The 17,340-nt window shown below is 44.2% G+C and overlaps 2 protein-coding genes across 2 annotated transcripts; one reads left to right on the forward strand and one right to left on the reverse strand.

Annotated features, from left to right (window-relative positions):
• Positions 1-3,548: 3,548 nt before the first annotated feature.
• Positions 3,549-3,968, reverse strand: LOC118077797 (feather keratin). The gene has a single exon (XM_035101523.1). The coding sequence runs from the start codon at positions 3,966-3,968 to the stop codon at positions 3,549-3,551; it is 420 nt and encodes a 139-aa protein (XP_034957414.1).
• A 12,442-nt stretch (positions 3,969-16,410) lies between these two features.
• Positions 16,411-16,833, forward strand: LOC132591381 (feather keratin-like). The gene has a single exon (XM_060269855.1). The coding sequence runs from the start codon at positions 16,411-16,413 to the stop codon at positions 16,831-16,833; it is 423 nt and encodes a 140-aa protein (XP_060125838.1).
• The last annotated feature ends 507 nt before the right edge of the window (positions 16,834-17,340 follow it).

The raw sequence follows: 17,340 nt of genomic DNA on the forward strand, positions 1-17,340 counted from the left end.
ATACAAACATCTCCCCCCCCCCAATATCGCTTTCCCCCCTGCTCGATTAAAGCTTTTGTTGCAGCACAGTCCTTGTTGTCCTGAAATGCTTTTCTCTTTCCTGTGGTGGGAGGGGGTGTAAGTACTGTAATTTTAAAGTTCCATGTAGCCTCCAAGGGTTGCCCCCACTTAGAATGAATTGCAGCAGTCAAGCCCTTGGGGGAACGAGCTGCCGGTGTAAGGGAAGAATGGTGTTAGAAGCTGAGCCTCCTGAAGACTCTCTTGGCTCTACAAGCATTGGGGTGATGCTCAACAGCAACCCCTAGGATTGGCAGCCAGCACAATACTCCTACATTTGACTGAATCTGCTTAAAAGGTCACTGCAACCAAGGGCTGGAGTTTCTGCCTTCTAGATCAGGCAAGGGAGAAAGAGAGACTCCTAATATTTGCTTACACCAACCCTGGCCAATCCAGTACTGCATGCCTCTACCGTTAGCCAATGAAAAGGCCCACGTTCCACATTCCTATCCTCACAGTTGCCTGAAGACGACTCTGGATTCCATTTCTGCCCTTCTCCTCTTCCCACGTCCTAATCCCTGAGCATGTTACACATTATCTTTCCGGATCATTTAATCCTTCAGCAGATTTTCAAGAAAGACAGTTCTCTCTCTCTTTTTAATTCACTCAAGTTAAACACAGTGTTCCTCCAGCCCACACAAGCTATTCTCCACAGCCCACACATCTTTTAACTTGCTCGGCTGCTTCCCTGGAACAACAGAGTCATCTCACCTGAAGCAGAAGGTGCACATTCAACTTGAGGAACACTTACGATACTTGAGTACAGGTTTTACATCTTAGTAGTTACACTTTACTTTCAACGAGGGCTGTGCACCTGTGTACCCAACTGGGTGAGCTGCACACCTGTCTGCTATTATCTTATTTATTATTTTATTGAATAAAACGTTTGATTGCAACCTCAAACTGGCTTATAGAAAGATAAACAATGCTGGTTGCGTTCAACTAGTGACCTCTGTACACTGCTAGTTGAGCTTCACCCTTCTATGTTACTCACATGTAACCTTCAACAAGTGTACAATTTGTGTACCTCTGTATGCACCAAGACGAGCTGTACATTCCTAGGTTATTCACTTGCAATGTGCAATGGGGGCACAGTCTCTGCATACACAATTAATTGAGCTGTTCAACAAGTTACACTCTTTCACGCAGACTATTGTACACGTGGAGAGGCAGCTTGTATCTGTGTTCAATGTAACGTGAACAAGCCTTTCATCTTAACTGTCTCTGCTTCTGCTTCTAGAATTCAGAACTAGAATTTAATAATTCCAGGTCTGATCCATTCTAGTCCAGTTCTGCTTAATTGGACTGGGTCTGGCCTAGTGAGATTTCCTGTTACCTAAAATCCTCCCCCCTTTTTTTCTTTTGAACTAGAGATCCCAGGGGTTGGACCAGGGATCTCCTACATGCAAAAAAACAAACAAACAAACAAACACGTGTTCGGCTCCTAAGCTGTGAGCTCTTGAAAAAAGAATATAGGAAGCTGCCTTTGACTGGTGATTGGTCCATCCAGTCCAGTACTGCCAACTCTGATTGGCCACTGCTTCTGAGAGTGACAGTTGAACTATAATAGGAACATAGGAAATGCTCTGTCGCTGCATTGGGCCAATGGCCCTTCTAGCCCAGTTTCCTGTTTTCAGATGCCAATGCAGAGCCCACAAGTAGGACCTGGATGCACAAGCAAATCTTTCTTTCCATGTTCCCCAGAAATTGCTCTTCCGAGAGATACTGCTTCCAACAATAGAGGTAGTACATAGCAAATAAATCAGCTTAAGAAGAGCCTGCTGGATCAAACCAGTGGCCCACCTAGTCTAGCATATCACAGAAGCTAACCAGATACCTCAGTGAGAGAGCTGCAAACAAGATCTGAGCTCAACAGCACTCTCCTCACTCACAATTGCTGACAACTCGGATAGCTCAGTTGGCATGAGCATGGAGCTGCTGAGTTGCAGGTTCGATCCCCTTATGGGACAGCTGCATATTCCTGCTTTGCAGGGGGCTGGGCTAGATGATCCGCAGGGCGCCTTTCAACTCTACAGTTCTTTGATTCTGTGAATCCATACAAGCCTCCAATGGATGCAGATCATCGTGATCATGCCTATTAGCCATCTAATCTTCTTTTAAAGCCATCCAGGTTGGTGGCCATCAAAGCAATTCATGGGGTTGGGTTTCCTAGTTTAACTATCATTATAATCCCTTCTGTTTTCAGTTTTCAGTGGGTGAGTGCCACGCCTCATGCAAAGATGTTTACCACCACCCACATGCAAGAGGGAAGTGGAACAAGGCTTGTGGGTAGGGAAGGTCTGTACTGCCTTTTCTTGTCCTGTTTCAGTTTTACTGGGGCTCCAATTATTGGTCCAGTTTTTCCTGCAGAGTTTTTGAAAGAATGTACAGAAGCTCCACACTTAAAAAGCATCCCTGGGGTACCCACCTTTTACAGAACATAAACATCTCCAAATCTTTTCACTATACTTCATATGGTAAAATGCCTACTTTCCTTCCATATTTACTGCAAAATATATGCAATTTGTGAGCACTTTCTGTGTTGCAGAATCCAAAGGATGTGCCCACTGACTAGGAGTTGCATTCTGATCTGCAAGCAGGTTTGGAAGCATCAGATTGGGTCAGTCAATAGTATTTGTGGTTCTCTACCTTCTGTTTGGCCACTGCTCTGGGACACTTCTATTTTGAAATCCCAATTTATGGACCAGACACCTGACTTTCTTTGTTTCTCTCCTATTCTTCCCTCTACTCCCTGTTGTTGTTGTTTTGGAGTGGAGGGAACCATTATTTTTTAAAAGGAAAAAAAACAGATACAGGAGTGATTATCATGATGCTGCAAAAGCTTTAATAGTAAATGGGGAAATCAAAAGGATACATGTTCCAACAGTAATTTATACAACAAGAACAAGAACAGTGATCAAGTAGAAGGAGAAATAAAATGATGTGCTGGGCTTTGATCCTCTGGCTCTAGCGAGTGCAAGCAGGTTGTACAAACATATTCTAGCAGACACCCGTTCAAGGACTAGCTATAGCCCCTGTCCCCAGGATTCCACCAATTTTGGTGGTGACAGCAAACACAAACATGTTTTAACGGAGAATGAATGCTGGAGGTAGGTCCCTCTGTGTACCCCATGTTTGTGTGTTTGTATCCTGTGTGTGTCCATAAATGTATCTGTATGTGAGCAGGGGTGTTGCCACAAACCCCACAGGCATGCAGCCCTCCCACCCTAAGGGGGGGGGGGGTTGGACAAGGATGAATGCAGCCCTCACATTGAAAGAAGAAGCAAGGTTAGCCACTCCTGTGTGACAGGATGAAACAGCAGAGAGCAAGAGACAGATACCTGGGCTTGGTTCTCACAGGTAAAGAACACCTTGAACTTCAGCCAGAATTCCAGGTATGCACAACACCTGAAACGCTATGGATTCAGGCATGGATTCTTCTTTGTTTTGACAGTTCGTGGTTGTTCAGATCATCGTGGCTGAGCTTTGGTTTAGCAGGGGTATCTGCAGATGCTTTGTCTACGTCTCGGTGAACAGATGCCCCCAATTCCACTTCCAAGGCGTCCATAGCCTCCTCCGTAACCTCCATAACCTCCGGAAGCACATGGGCTGTAGCCTCCCACGGCTAAGGGTTCACAGCTGGCAGACAGGATGGGTCCAGGGATGGTCAGCACGACCTGAGGTGGTTGGATCACCACTTCAGATGGTGGGATTTGGTTGACGCACGAGGGGTGGACTCCAGACAGCACCCCGAGGCTGCTGGCTGAGACTGCGCTACCCCCTCCAAAGCTGCCATAGCCGATGCCCCCGAAGCCTGAGCCGGCACCACACCGTCCAAGACCAATGACAGGTTTTGAGGCGCAAGATGGGATGGCGCAGGATGGGCCACAAGATGGGATGTAGCAAGACATGTTTTGGCACGGGAGGTGAATCTGAAAGGACACGTTGAGAAAGGCCCAGATTAAGACATAATTTAGACTAAGTCTACAAATGGCAAACATGGATATTTACTCATTTAATTATAAAACTGAGTTACTCACCTTCCTGCCACCCAAGGTGGTAAACTATGAAGATGGATTGTATGGTTCTGGGATTCTTGAACTGACGGATCTCTTATCAGTGATTTGGGTTGAAAGAAAAGCTGTTTGGTGGTGGGGGCTCAGTTATAAGAACATAAGAAGAGCCTGCTGGATTAGGCCAATGGCCCATTTAGTCCAGCATCCTGCCCTCACTTTCCCCACTCAAATGCCTCTATAGGAAACCAGCAAGGAAGAGCTCTCTCCCCTCCTGTGGTTTCCAGCAGCTGGCATTCAGAAACTTTGCTCCCTCCAACATTGGAGGGAGAGCACAGCTATCATGGCATGTAATCATCAAAAAGCTGTAAAAGAGGATTTATCTAATCCTCTTTTAATGCTATCTAGGTTAGTGGTCATCACTGCCTCTTGTGGGAGTGAGTTCCATAGTTTAACTATGTGCTCCTTGAATAAGTACTTTCTTGTATTGAATTGAAATTGCAATCCTTACATTTTTTTACAGGAGGCTAGCATAGAAGCTGAAGCCTTCAAGACCTCAAATCTAACTTGAAATACAAGTAACTATGAGAGGGAGATGGTTAAATGTGTACACGACAAGAAGAATAAGAAGTTCTGATAAACCTGTAACCCTTGAAGCTGCAGTGTTGCTGACAGCTAACTTGTTTTCTCTCTCTAGGAAATGCCACTGGCTAATTCTTTATCTAGCAATAAGCTCTTGGAATGCAGAGTGCAAGCTATGCTTGTTTGAAATCTGCCTAGGGCAGAGTGCTGTGGGAGCGCTCTTGGGTGGTTTATATCTCTCCTTAGCAATATTGCTTTGAAATAAAGTGGTATTGGCAGATTTTTATCCCTCAATTGAGGCCGATGTCTTGTTTTCTTCAACAGCTAGTTTCTGCACGCACACGCCTTCCTTCTTTCCCCAAGGACGACATTAACCATCCCTTGTTCCTCATCAAATAATTGATCTGAGGACTGTATCCTCATCAGGGCATTTGGTTTTGTCCAACACCAAGCCTGTTTCTGCTTGGAATTGGTTTTATTTTTGCCTCTGTCACCAAATTTGGTGGTTATGGGTGCTTTTCCTTGGGGGAGAGGAGAAAAAATGCTTGAGGCTGATGGTGGATCAAGTCACCCCATTTTTGTGTGTGTATGTGTGGTAATTGTTTTAACCCCCTAAACAAAGCTCCCAATATGATCTGCAATAGTCTGTATCCAACTAAATTCTACTCAGAGCAGAGCCATTGAAATTACTACATCTAAGTTAGTCGTGTTGATTAATTTCTTTTCTTCAGCTCTACATACTCCTAATATGTTCATTAATTTCAGTCGGACTACTCTGAGTGGAATTAACGTTGGCAACAACCCAGTAGATCTAACGTACAATGAAATAGACAATAATTGGGGGGCAGGGGGCAAATGCATGTATTAAATTAAACCGCAACAACAACATTACCTTCCACATATATGTCACAAGGCAATGCTCGCAATATAATAGATAAGCTAAAAACAGTTTAAAACAGCACAGAAAATAACAACAAATATATAATAAAAGCAGTAAATTTGGGTAAAGAATAAAATGAGAATTCCTTGGATGCCTAGATCCATGATTGGGGACAGGTACTATTTGGTGAAAGGATGCGGGTGGCGCTGTGGGTTAAACCACTGAGCCTAGGGCTTCGAATCCCCGCGACGGAGTGAGCTCCCGTTGCTCGGTCCCTGCTCCTGCCAACCTAGCAGTTCGAAAGCACATCAAAGTGCAAGTAGATAAATAGGTACCACTACAGCGGGAAGGTAAACGGCCTTTCCGTGTGCTGCTCTGGTTCACCAGAAACGACTTAGTCATGCTGGCCACATGACCCAGAAAAACTGTCTGCGGACAAACACTGGCTCCCTTGGCCTATAGAGTGAGATGAGCGCGCAACCCCAGAATCATCCGTGACTTGACCTAATGGTCAGGGGTCCCTTTACCTTTACCTTTACTATTTGAGAGCCCCAGCAGAAATTTAAAATCAAAAAACATGCTGCAAAGTAAAGCATGGAAATAAAGGCTGTTAGACCTTTAAAATACCTAAGTTCTTTCCAAAAATTTCTCACTTCCCTTAATATAGAAAGAGACCACATGTTTTGTAAGTTTAAAATGATTTACTTACAAACTCTTCCAAAGGTCAGAGTTGTGCTTTTCCATACAGCAGCAAAAAAAAAAACGCAGGCAGTGCAACTTAGTTTCAAAAATGGTAAGAGTTTCTAAATTATTTGAATAGAAACACAAAAATGACTTGCTAAAGGCACACCGTCTGAGCTTTGTGCCCAGAACAAAGAGACCTCATTCCTTCCAAGATGAGGGGGTGTGACCTAGCTAAGCCTGGCAGGACAGCTTACTCTATGGTCTTAACTCCTTCATGCATTAATTAGAGTTGAGCATGTTGGTTAGATGAAGCTGGATTTGCCCCACAAAAAGACCCTTGCATAAAATCCTGGATAGGCACTGACAGTGCAGATGATATCAAAATAGATTGTCTCACTCAGTATAAGGCAGCTTCATATGTCCCTAACATTCGGAGAGCCGCATATTTGCCCAGCCCTGGATGAAATGCTAAGACCTTCAGAGAACAGAACTCAGTTCATAGAACAAAGAACTTCAGGCTTCTGGAGTGTATCACAGCCATTGATAGAAAGAATGTGACTGGAGTGGGACTTACCCGAATCTTGAGAGTGCTGAAATGAAGAGAAGTGGTGGAGAGCTCAGGGATGTTGTTGAACATGCCATGAGGAATGGTGCCTTTTATATCCTTCCAGAGGAATTCTAATGGGTGTGATACATGATATGTGCCTGAGGATTTAATTATTTCACAACTAGTCGTTTCCTTAAAATGTTATCTGCATGTTTAATCTTAAACCCCTATGCATTAAATAATGGTACGTTACAAATTATTATGCGGTGGGGATTTTTGTTTTTGCCACCTTTGCTCATTTTAGTTCCACCCTAACCTATTTCTTTCCCTCTATTATAACATGCTTATCTCTTTGTTTTTAAATGATCAAGGTTTGGATGTTCCCATAAAAGTGTAGCATCCATCCTGGCCTTTGGCAAAGGTTACAAGTCAAACTGGCTATGCAGCCCACATCTTCTGGGAACCAAAGCCATTGTCCACATCCTGGATTGGAGTGTGCATAAATTTTTTGCACGACAGCACAAATGGGTTTTCTGTTATGTGAAACTCAAGACAAACATTTTTTTTCTGGGAATTCATAATGGAGCTCTGCTGAATCAGATCAAACGCCTAGATTGTCCAACATCCTGTTTCTCACAGTGACCAACCATATGTCCATGGAAAGCCCACAAGCAACAGTGTTCTCCCCACTTGTGAACCCCAGAAACTGGCATTCAGGGGCATACTGCCTCCAACAGTGGAGGTAGAATCTTAGCTTGATAGCCTTAGCTTCCATGGATTTGTCGAACCTCTTTTAAAGCAATCCAGGTTGGTGGCCATCGCTGCCTCCTGTGGAACCAAATTCCCTATGAGCTGTGTTTCTTGTGTTTTCTCTGAATCTTCCAACGTTCATCTTCATTAGATGGCCCTGCTGGTTTCTATCATTATGACTTCTGATCCCATTTACATCATAGAATCACAGACTTGTAGAGTTGGAAGGGACCCCAAGGGCCATCTAGTCCAACCCCCTGCAATGCAGGAAACTCAACTAAAGCATTCATGCCAGATGGCCACCCAACCTCTACTTAAAAACCTCCAAGGAAGAAGAGTCCACAACCTCCTGAGGGAGACAATTGAATGACTTGAATGTTTTGGGGCGCTGTGTTGCCAAGGACATGGGCCCCCCAAATGGGATGTCCCCATTTAATCAGGGCAGGCAGAGGTGTATGTAGTAGGTCTCCATTAGTGGCTCTGATTCAGCTTTTCAGGGATGAACCACAGCCAATCACACTGCTGTCAACAAGAAGAACACAATGTTCTTGTGTTTAATCACTGGGTATGTTTCACTTTCCAACAATAAGGTTAGGGCTAAAAAGCCGAATAAAGGAAATATGATCTGGTCCCCAAAGAGGAAAAACTGAGAAATGATTCAATGTTCAACTGCTTCACAGAGGGCATGAAACAGCGAATCATGCAATAGTTCCTAAGCGATTTCATAAAACGTGAACTTTGTATGCATCCCTAACTTGGAGTAGAACTTGGCTGAATGAAACTTAAGGGAAAGGCAAAGGGAAAGGAACATTTCGTACAAAGATTACCATAATCAAGGACAAAAGTGGTAAGGACCTAACAGAAGCAGAAGACATCAAGAAGAGGTGGCAGGAATACACAGAGGAATTATACCAGAAAGATATGGAGGTCTCGTACACCCCAGGTAGTGTGGTTGCTGACCTTGAGCCAGACATCTTGGAGAGTGAAGTCAAATGGGCCTTAGAAAGCACTGCTAATAACAAGGCCAGTGGAAGTGATGATATTCCAGCTGAACTATTTAAAATTTTAAAAGATGATGCTGTTAAGGTGCTACACCCAATATGCCAGCAAGTTTGGAAAACTCAGCAATGGCTAGAGGATTGGAGAAGATCAGTCTACATCCCAATTCCAAAGAAGGGCAGTGCCAAAGAATGCTCCAACTACCGCACAATTGCGCTCATTTCACACTCTAGCAAGGTTATGCTTAAAATTCTACAAGGCAGGCTTAGGCAGTATGTGGACCGAGAACTCCCAGAAGTGCGAGCTGGATTTCGAAAGGGCAGAGGAACCAGAGACCAAATAGCAAACATGCGCTGGATTATGGAGAAAGCTAGAGAGTTCCAGAAAAACGTCTACTTCTGCTTCATTGACTATGCAAAAGCCTTTGACTGTGTTGACCACAGCAAACTTTGGCAAGTTCTTAAAGAAATGGGAGTGCCTGATCACCTCATCTGTCTCCTGAGAAATCTCTATGTGGGACAAGAAGCTACAGTTAGAACTGGATATGGAACAACTGATTGGTTCAAAATTGGGAAAGGAGTACGACAAGGTTGTATATTGTCTCCCTGCTTATTTAACTTATATGCAGAATTCATCATGCGAAAGGCTGGACTAGATGAATCCCAAGCCGGAATTAAGATTGCCGGAAGAAATATCAACAACCTCAGATATGCAGATGACACAACCTTGATGGCAGAAAGCGAGGAGGAATTAAAGAACCTTTTAATGAGGGTGAAAGAGGAGAGCACAAAATATGGTCTGAAGCTCAACATCAAAAAAACCAAGATCATGGCCACTGGTCCCATCACCTCCTGGCAAATAGAAGGAAAAGAAATGGAGGCAGTGAGAGATTTTACTTTCTTGGGCTCCATGATCACTGCAGATGGTGACAGCAGTCACGAAATTAAAAGACGCCTGCTTCTTGGGAGAAAAGCAATGACAAACCTAGACAGCATCTTAAAAAGCAGAGACATCACCTTGCCGACAAAGGTCCGTATAGTTAAAGCTATGGTTTTCCCAGTAGCGATGTATGGAAGTGAGAGCTGGACCATAAAGAAGGCTGATCGCCGAAGAATTGATGCTTTTGAATTATGGTGCTGGAGGAGACTCTTGAGAGTCCCATGGACTGCAAGAAGATCAAACCTATCCATTCTTAAGGAAATCAGCCCTGAGTGCTCCCTGGAAGGACAGATCGTGAAGCTGAGGCTCCGATACTTTGGCCACCTCATGAGAAGAGAAGAATCCTTGGAAAAGACCCTGATGTTGGGAAAGATTGAGGGCACAAGGAGAAGGGGACGACAGAGGACAAGATGGTTGGACAGTGTTCTCGAAGCTACGAACATGAGTTTGAGCAAACTGCGGGAGGCAGTGGAAGACAGGAGTGCCTGGCGTGCTATGGTCCATGGGGTCACGAAGAGTCGGACACGACTAAACGACTAAACAACAACAAAAGGCAAAGGGACCCCTGACCATTAGGTCCAGTCGCGGATGACTCTGGGGTTGTGGCTCTCATCTCGAATTATTGGCTGAGGGAGCCGGCGTACAGCTTCCGGGTCATGTGGCCAGCATGACTAAACCACTTCTGGCGAACCAGAGCAGCGCACGGAAACGCCGTTCACCTTCCCACCGGAGCGGTACCTATTTATCTACTTGCACTTTGAGGTGCTTTTGAACTGCTAGGTTGGCAGGAGCAGGGACCGAACAACAGGAGCTCACCCCATCATGGGGATTCGAACTGCCAACCTTCTTATCGGCAAGCCCTAGGTTCTGTGGTTTAACCCACAGTGCAACCCACGTCCCTTGAATGAATGAAACTTAGTTCGCTACAATAATCTGCCAGGGATTCTTTAGCTATGATTCCTGCTATGAGTGGGGTTGAATTAGATGCTGACACATTGGGTTCCTAGTTCCAACTCTACCATTCTATGATTCTGATCCACAATCCAATCCATTCTGTTAAGCTTGACTGCTAACAAATAGCAAGAGTGAATATCCTCCTGTTTCCTTTCCTGGATTGTTTCAGGTACCTTCTTCATTTGGGAACATAGGAAGGAGCCTTATATTGAGCCAGACCATTGCTCCATTTAGCTCAGTATTAACCAACACTGACTGGTTGTGGCTCCTCCGTGGTCCAGCCTTACCTGAAGATGCTAGAGATTTATCCTGGGACTTTCTACATGCAAACCAGGTTCAAGCTGTCTGAGCTACACCCCGTCCTCACTGTGCACTTAACACACTGCCAGGATTCTTCACAGGAAGCCATGTGCAACTGGGGTTGTAGTTAGCTTAATTCCACTCACAGTTGACTCACTGACATTGATGGATTTGTTAGTGATGCCTCTTAATTTAAGATTATAAATGCTGGATGAGGCCAATGACCCATCTAATCCAGCATCCTGTTCTCACAGTGGCCACCCAAATGCCTCTGGGAAATTGTCAAGCAGAACTCTCTCCTCCGATGGCTTCGGATAACTGATATTCAGAAGCTTTACTGCCTCCCACCCAATGGGTCTGTTACGGGTATCACTAATGTTGGATACAACCCATTGGATCTAACTGTGCCCTCCATGGCAGCAGAGAATGTGACAGCCCTCCTGGTCTTTGAAAGGTGCTAAAAGTTCCCAGCTGAACTTTCATCTAGGCCTTGATGAAACCGTACTTATTCAGCAGTTGCATGTATTAGTTTTAGCCCAGGGTTGACAACCCATGGTCCTCTAGGTGTTGCAAGACCCAATCTCTCCTCCTACAAAACAATTGGCTATGCTGTCTGGGACTGGTGGGAGTTGGGACCCAAAAACATCTGGGGGTCTACAGATTGCTCAACACTGCTATATAGTAACAGATGTTCTGGTGTAGGGTAGAATTGGATCCAGGTAAACCCTGGGTTTTGCAGGTCCAACCATGATAACATTAGATGAGGTATTGAATACCTGCCCAAATGATCAACAGATCCCTTTAGGTTTAAACCACTCTGATTTCAAGGTCAAAATCGCTACATGCAAAATTTTAAAAAATGAATGTACACCTCAATATCGGATTCATCTCATTCCTGCAAATTCTGAATCTTTGTGAATATTCATTCCATCTGTACAAACTCCTAGCATGTGATGTAGTAACTAGAGTGTTGGACCTAGGAGAGACAAAGGTTCAAATCCTCACTCACTGGGTGATATTGGGCCAGTCATTGCCTCTCAGCCTAACCTACTTCGCAGGGTTGTTGTGGGGACTGAATGAGGAGGGGGAGAGCCACACATGCCGCCTTGAGCTTCTTGGAGGAAAGGTGGTATAGAAAGGCAATAAATAAATGAAGAGAGGTCTAAATTAAAATCTTATTTTTGAACGTTTGATAAATGCATTGAATGCAAAACTCTGGTTTGAACACCAGCTTTGCTTCTGGCTCACGTTGTATTTGCTGAATAGATAGTTTCACCCATGTGCGCTTCCTGTTTACGACATGATTTAAACTATGGGAAAGGGGACAATAGAACATGAAATTAAAGGAAGTTTAAAATATGTGAACCTGATGAACAACTAATAGCAGAAAATTATTCAATTAGCATGGGGGGGGAATCAAGATGCAGATAGCAAAACAAGCCAAAAAGTAATTAAATCCTTGGGCAGAAATGTTGTCACCTATCATTAACCTGTCACAGAACGGTTATAAAAGCACTCCATCTTTTTCCATTTCTTCAGCAACAGCTCGCCACAAGACACTGATACCTTCTCTTCGGTCGACTAGGTAAGTCCCTTTTTTTGCTCACTCTCATTCTATCTTAAGCTTGGTGTGTTTGCATTTATAGCAGAAGTCTTCTTCTTCTTCTTCTTCTTCTTCTTCTTCTTCTTCGTCTTCTTCGTCTTCTTCGTCTTCTTCGTCTTCTTCGTCTTCTTCGTCTTCTTCGTCTTCTTCGTCTTCGTCTTCGTCTTCTTCTATCCCTGGGAGCCAGCGTGGAGTAGTGGTTAAGAGTGGCGGACTCGTAATCTGGTGAACCGAGTTCGCTTCCCCACTCCTCCACATGCAGCTGCTGGGTGACCTTGGGCTAGTCACACTTCTCTGAAGTCTCTCAACCTCACTCACCTCACAGAGTGTTTGTTGTGGGGAGGAAGGGAAAGGAGAATGTTAGCCGCTTTGAGACTCCTTAGGGTAGTGATAAAGTGGGGTATCAAATCCAAACTACTACTCTTCTTTTTCTTCTTCTTCTTCTTCTTCTTCTTCTTCTTCTTCTTCTTCTTCTTCTTCTTCTTCTTCTTCTTCTTCTTCTTCTTCTTCTTCGCCAAGTCAGATGGTCTTCCATAAATACGGTTTTAACAATGAGTCCGTAATGACTGTAGAGGCCAATTCTGGATCCACACATCCTTCCACAGTGGGGACATGGGTTTCTGGGAAACATTGGCCCTCAAATTGTTGACCGCACTAGCAGGGGGGATGGGAGCTGGAGCCCAATAATAATAATAATAATAATAATAATAATAATAATAATAATAATAATAATAATAATAATTTATTATTTATACCCCGCCCATCTGGCCGGGTTCCCCCAGCCACTCTGGGCGGCTTCCAAAAAAACAGAAATTCTAAAATACAGAAATCCATCAGACATTAAAAGCTTCCCTAAACAGGGCTGCCTTGAGATGCCTTCTAAAGGTCTGGTAATTGTTCTGGAGGTCCACAGGATGTAAGCACATTTAATATGTGGTCCATGATTGGTTTGGACGTATGTCTAGGACAGCAGTGAGGATCCTGTAGCCCTCCAGTTGTTTCTGGACATTTGTTCCCATGACATTTGGCCGGGCTGGCTGGGAAGATGGGAGCACAGCAACACTAGGATGGCCACTGGTCGCCCAATCCTGGTGCCTCATTTCCAGCTAAACAGAAACCTTTGTGGGTCTTTTCCTCTGCTGGTAATATGCTTTCCTTGGGATTCTTTACTTGCCACCCATATTCCCTGGCATAATTCTTCTTGCTCAGTAAATGTGCGGCAGATACTGGCAGAGAGGGTTGGGTCATATTAATATTTTATTAAGAGAATTTCATTTATATAAAAATAGAGTGAGAAAAAATGAAGGGGAAAAGTGTTTGAGAATGAAAAGATAAAATTCTGTTTACATTACCATACAGTTGTGTATATTCTTGTTATCCTAATACGCATATAACTGTCAATAACCTAATATTTTCTGTGTAAGCTCATTCCAAATATCATTGTATTTATCCAAAGAAAGTCTGAGTCCATAACTGTACATTTATATGTTGCCAATGCTGCCATCTTCTCAAGCCATTGATTAAGGAGAATCATAGCTCTACTCTTCCAATTCATCAGTATCAGTCTCTCACCACCATTAGGTTACGTAGAACCCATTTTTTCTGTCCTGTTGTCAATTTCCATACAATGGGTATGTAGTTCAAGAGCATATTCACCTCTGAAAATCTTAAATTTTCTCTTAGTGGCTTGTTTGTATAGTCTAGCACGTTCTCCCAGAACTTAGTAAGTGTGGGACACAGTAAAAGCATATGTTTCAAAGAAGCATTGTCCATATTACATCTCCAACCAAGAGCTACATTAGATAGTCCTTTCTTATACAAGAGAAGGTTGGGGAGCAAAAGAGCATAGGGTGTAGACCCACAACTTTCAAGTCAAGCCCAGTTCAAATTGGCCCAGGGCACGTCTGGCCCAACTGGGTTTCTTACCAGTGGTGCAGCAAAAAAAGAAAAAAAAATCCCTCTGCATTCCCAGCCCCCTGGACCATTCTCCATCAATTAACAAGAAAAAAAGGTTTTCAAAATTTATCATGATGGGCAGGGGGAGGTAAAATTCTAAAGCATGGGAAAGACTTTTTTTGTTGTTGCACCTCCTTAATTTCAAGGTAGTCAAAGGGTGAGTGTACTTTCTTGCATTCTACAAATGACCTCTCTGTGGGGGTCTGTGCTCTGCAGCTTTTCCATTTCATGAAAGCTGCTTGTCAGGCTCAGCTGGGGTTTACTGTAAACCAGTGGCCCAACAATTTCTAAAGAGGGCCACCAGTTCCTCATCCCTGTTGCAGATGCTGTTTTGTGAAGCCCAGTGGTGGAACATAGGTCTTGTCTCCATAGACAGCACTGTTGGGGGAAGCTGATGGACCTTCCTGCAGTCCATTGGCTACAGCTTCCACCATCACCCTTGGCTATTGGCCCTACTGGTTGGGAGCAAGGGGAGCTGGACTCCAGTAACAGCTGGAGATTGCACAGCTATATTGCACTCCTGGTACAATGCACAGCAACTGTTGCCCCTCAAACTGTGTGAAGGTTTTCCCTAGATAAACTCACATTCCCTTTCTAAGGAAAAAGAAAACTTCTGTTTGCCAAGATTTCAGAGTTTCAATCTGTATTCTTGTTGTTTTTTTAATAGCATTTTAACACTTTTCATTATTTTATACATAAATTGCATTGAGACAATGGTTTAGAAGGTGATTATTATTATTATTAGTAGTAGTAGTAGTAGTATTGCTTTACTTTATTACTTGCCCTTCACCCTATAATCCATGGTGTTTTACAACAATTTTAAATGCAACATTAGAAAGTAATTGGGGGGGAAAACTCTTACAATTAGAAAAAAGTATTTCCAGAAAAAATAACATCTTAAAAAAATAACAATAGCATCCAACAAAAGTAGTAAATGCTCAGACAATTGTTTATATTATATTTATATGTCCTATTAATAAATAGATGATGATGATGATTGCGATAAACCCACCACCACCACCAAGCTCCTCCGATTTTAACACCTGCATAGTAGCTAGAAATTTCTCTCAGCTCTTGCCGCTTCACCTTTTGAATTCTGGCCTGGCAGAAATATTAAAAGGGCAAGCTCCACTTATAAACTTGCAAACTTATCATAGGCAAGATTTTTTTAAAGCTTCCCCCTTAAGTGGTATATAGGCAAAACTCTAATTAAACTTGCAAGAATGTGAAAACACCGGGTTTTGTTTTTTGTTTTGTTTTAAGTGAGGACTTAAGGCAGGCATGGCTAAACTTGCCCCCCCCCAGATGTTTTGGGACTACAATTCCCATCATCCCAGACCACTGGTCCTGTTAGCTAGGGATGATGGGAGTTGTAGTCCCAAAACATCTGGAGGGCCAAGTTTGGCCATGCCCGAGTTAAGGCAGTTGTGGGCAACCTGCACCTCCTATCAGCCCCCAGCCAGCAGGTCAATTGTCAGGGATGATAGGAGATGCAGCCAAGAAACATTGGGAAAGATTGTCACTCTTTACTATGCACTGACTGCCCCCTCTCTTGACTTTTATTTATTTAAGGGACTACCCCAAATAAAGCTTAGTCAGGACAGCAGCCGCTGAGAAACAGACATGCTGGACTTCTCTAGGCTTAGGGTCCAGATGTTGCTACGGAAGAGGGTCCAAACAATCAGGGATGCAAGGAAGAGTCTTTGTATATGATCTTAAGCAACAAGGCAGTCCATTCATGAGAAAGTGGGTGTTTAAGGATATTGGTCCTTCATCTGTTTCATTCAACAATTTTGCAGAGCCCAACAGCCCCACCTGGTGGGAAGGAGTGCTTCTGTTTTGGGGGTGGCATCACTGAAACATTGGTATTTCTCCCTATACACATAAGAATGTAACAAATTTTAAAAAATCCTTCCAGCAGCACCTTAGAGACCAACTAAGTTTGTCATTGGTATGAGCTTTCGTGTGCATGCACACTTCTTCAGATACACAATGTAACAAGTCATCAGGGTCTGCGTAGAGGTGGGAGTTTGGCTGGAGAGTGGCACAACAGGGGCAGAACCCCTAGTGTTTTCCCCTTTCAAATTAGCCTAACCCTTCCCTAAAGTTTGCATCTTTCTCCCTAGATTCATCCCCAGAACTCAACATGTCTTGTTGCATCCCATCTTGTGGACCTTCTTGTGCCGTCCCATCCTGCGCCTCCACTCCAGTAGTTGGCCTTGGACCGTGCGGGCCCACCTCTGGCATCGGTGGGGGTCTCGTTGGTGGCGGAATCATCGGAGGTGGTGCTGTGTCATCAAGCAGCCTCGGCATCTATCCTGGTGCCCAGATTGGATGCACCACCCAGATCCCACCGTCCGAAGTGGTGATCCAGCCACCTCAATATGTTGTGACCATCCCTGGGCCCATCCTGTCTGCCAGCTGTGAACCCTTAGCCGTGGGAGGCTACAGCCCATGTGCTTCCGGAGGTTATGGAGGTTACGGAGGAGGCTATGGACGCCTTGGAAGTGGAATTGGGGGCATCTGTTCACCGAGACGTAGACAAAGCATCTGCAGATACCCCTGCTAAACCAAAGCTCAGCCACGATGATCTGAACAACCACGAACTGTCAAAACAAAGAAGAATCCATGCCTGAATCCATAGCGTTTCAGGTGTTGTGCATACCTGGAATTCTGGCTGAAGTTCAAGGTGTTCTTCACCTGTGAGAACCAAGCCCAGATATCTGTCTCTTGCTCTCTGCCGTTTCATCCTGTAACACAGGGGTGGCTAACCTTTCTTCTTCTTTCAATGTGGGGGCTGCATTCACCCTTGTCCAACCCCCCCCCCCTTAGGGTGGGAGGGCTGCATGCCCGTGGGGTTTGTGGCAACACCCCTGCTCACATACAGATACATTTATGGACACACACAGGATACAAACACACACAGGACACACAAACATGGGGCACACAGAGGGACCTACCTCCAGCATTCATTCTCCTTTAAAACATGTTTGTGTTTGCTGTCACCACCAAAATTGGTGGAATCCTGGGGACAGGGGCTATAGCTAGTCCTTGAATGGGTGTCTGCCACCCCTGC

This window comes from Zootoca vivipara, chromosome 17, assembly GCF_963506605.1.
Source record: "Zootoca vivipara chromosome 17, rZooViv1.1, whole genome shotgun sequence".
Lineage (NCBI taxonomy): Eukaryota > Metazoa > Chordata > Lepidosauria > Squamata > Lacertidae > Zootoca > Zootoca vivipara.

What these genes read in the sequence shown, in the direction of transcription:
- LOC132591381 (XM_060269855.1), top strand. Translation starts at nt 16,411, where the DNA reads ATGTCTTGTTGCATCCCATCTTGTGGACCTTCTTGTGCCGTCCCATCC.
- LOC118077797 (XM_035101523.1), bottom strand. Translation starts at nt 3,968, where the DNA reads ATGTCTTGCTACATCCCATCTTGTGGCCCATCCTGCGCCATCCCATCT.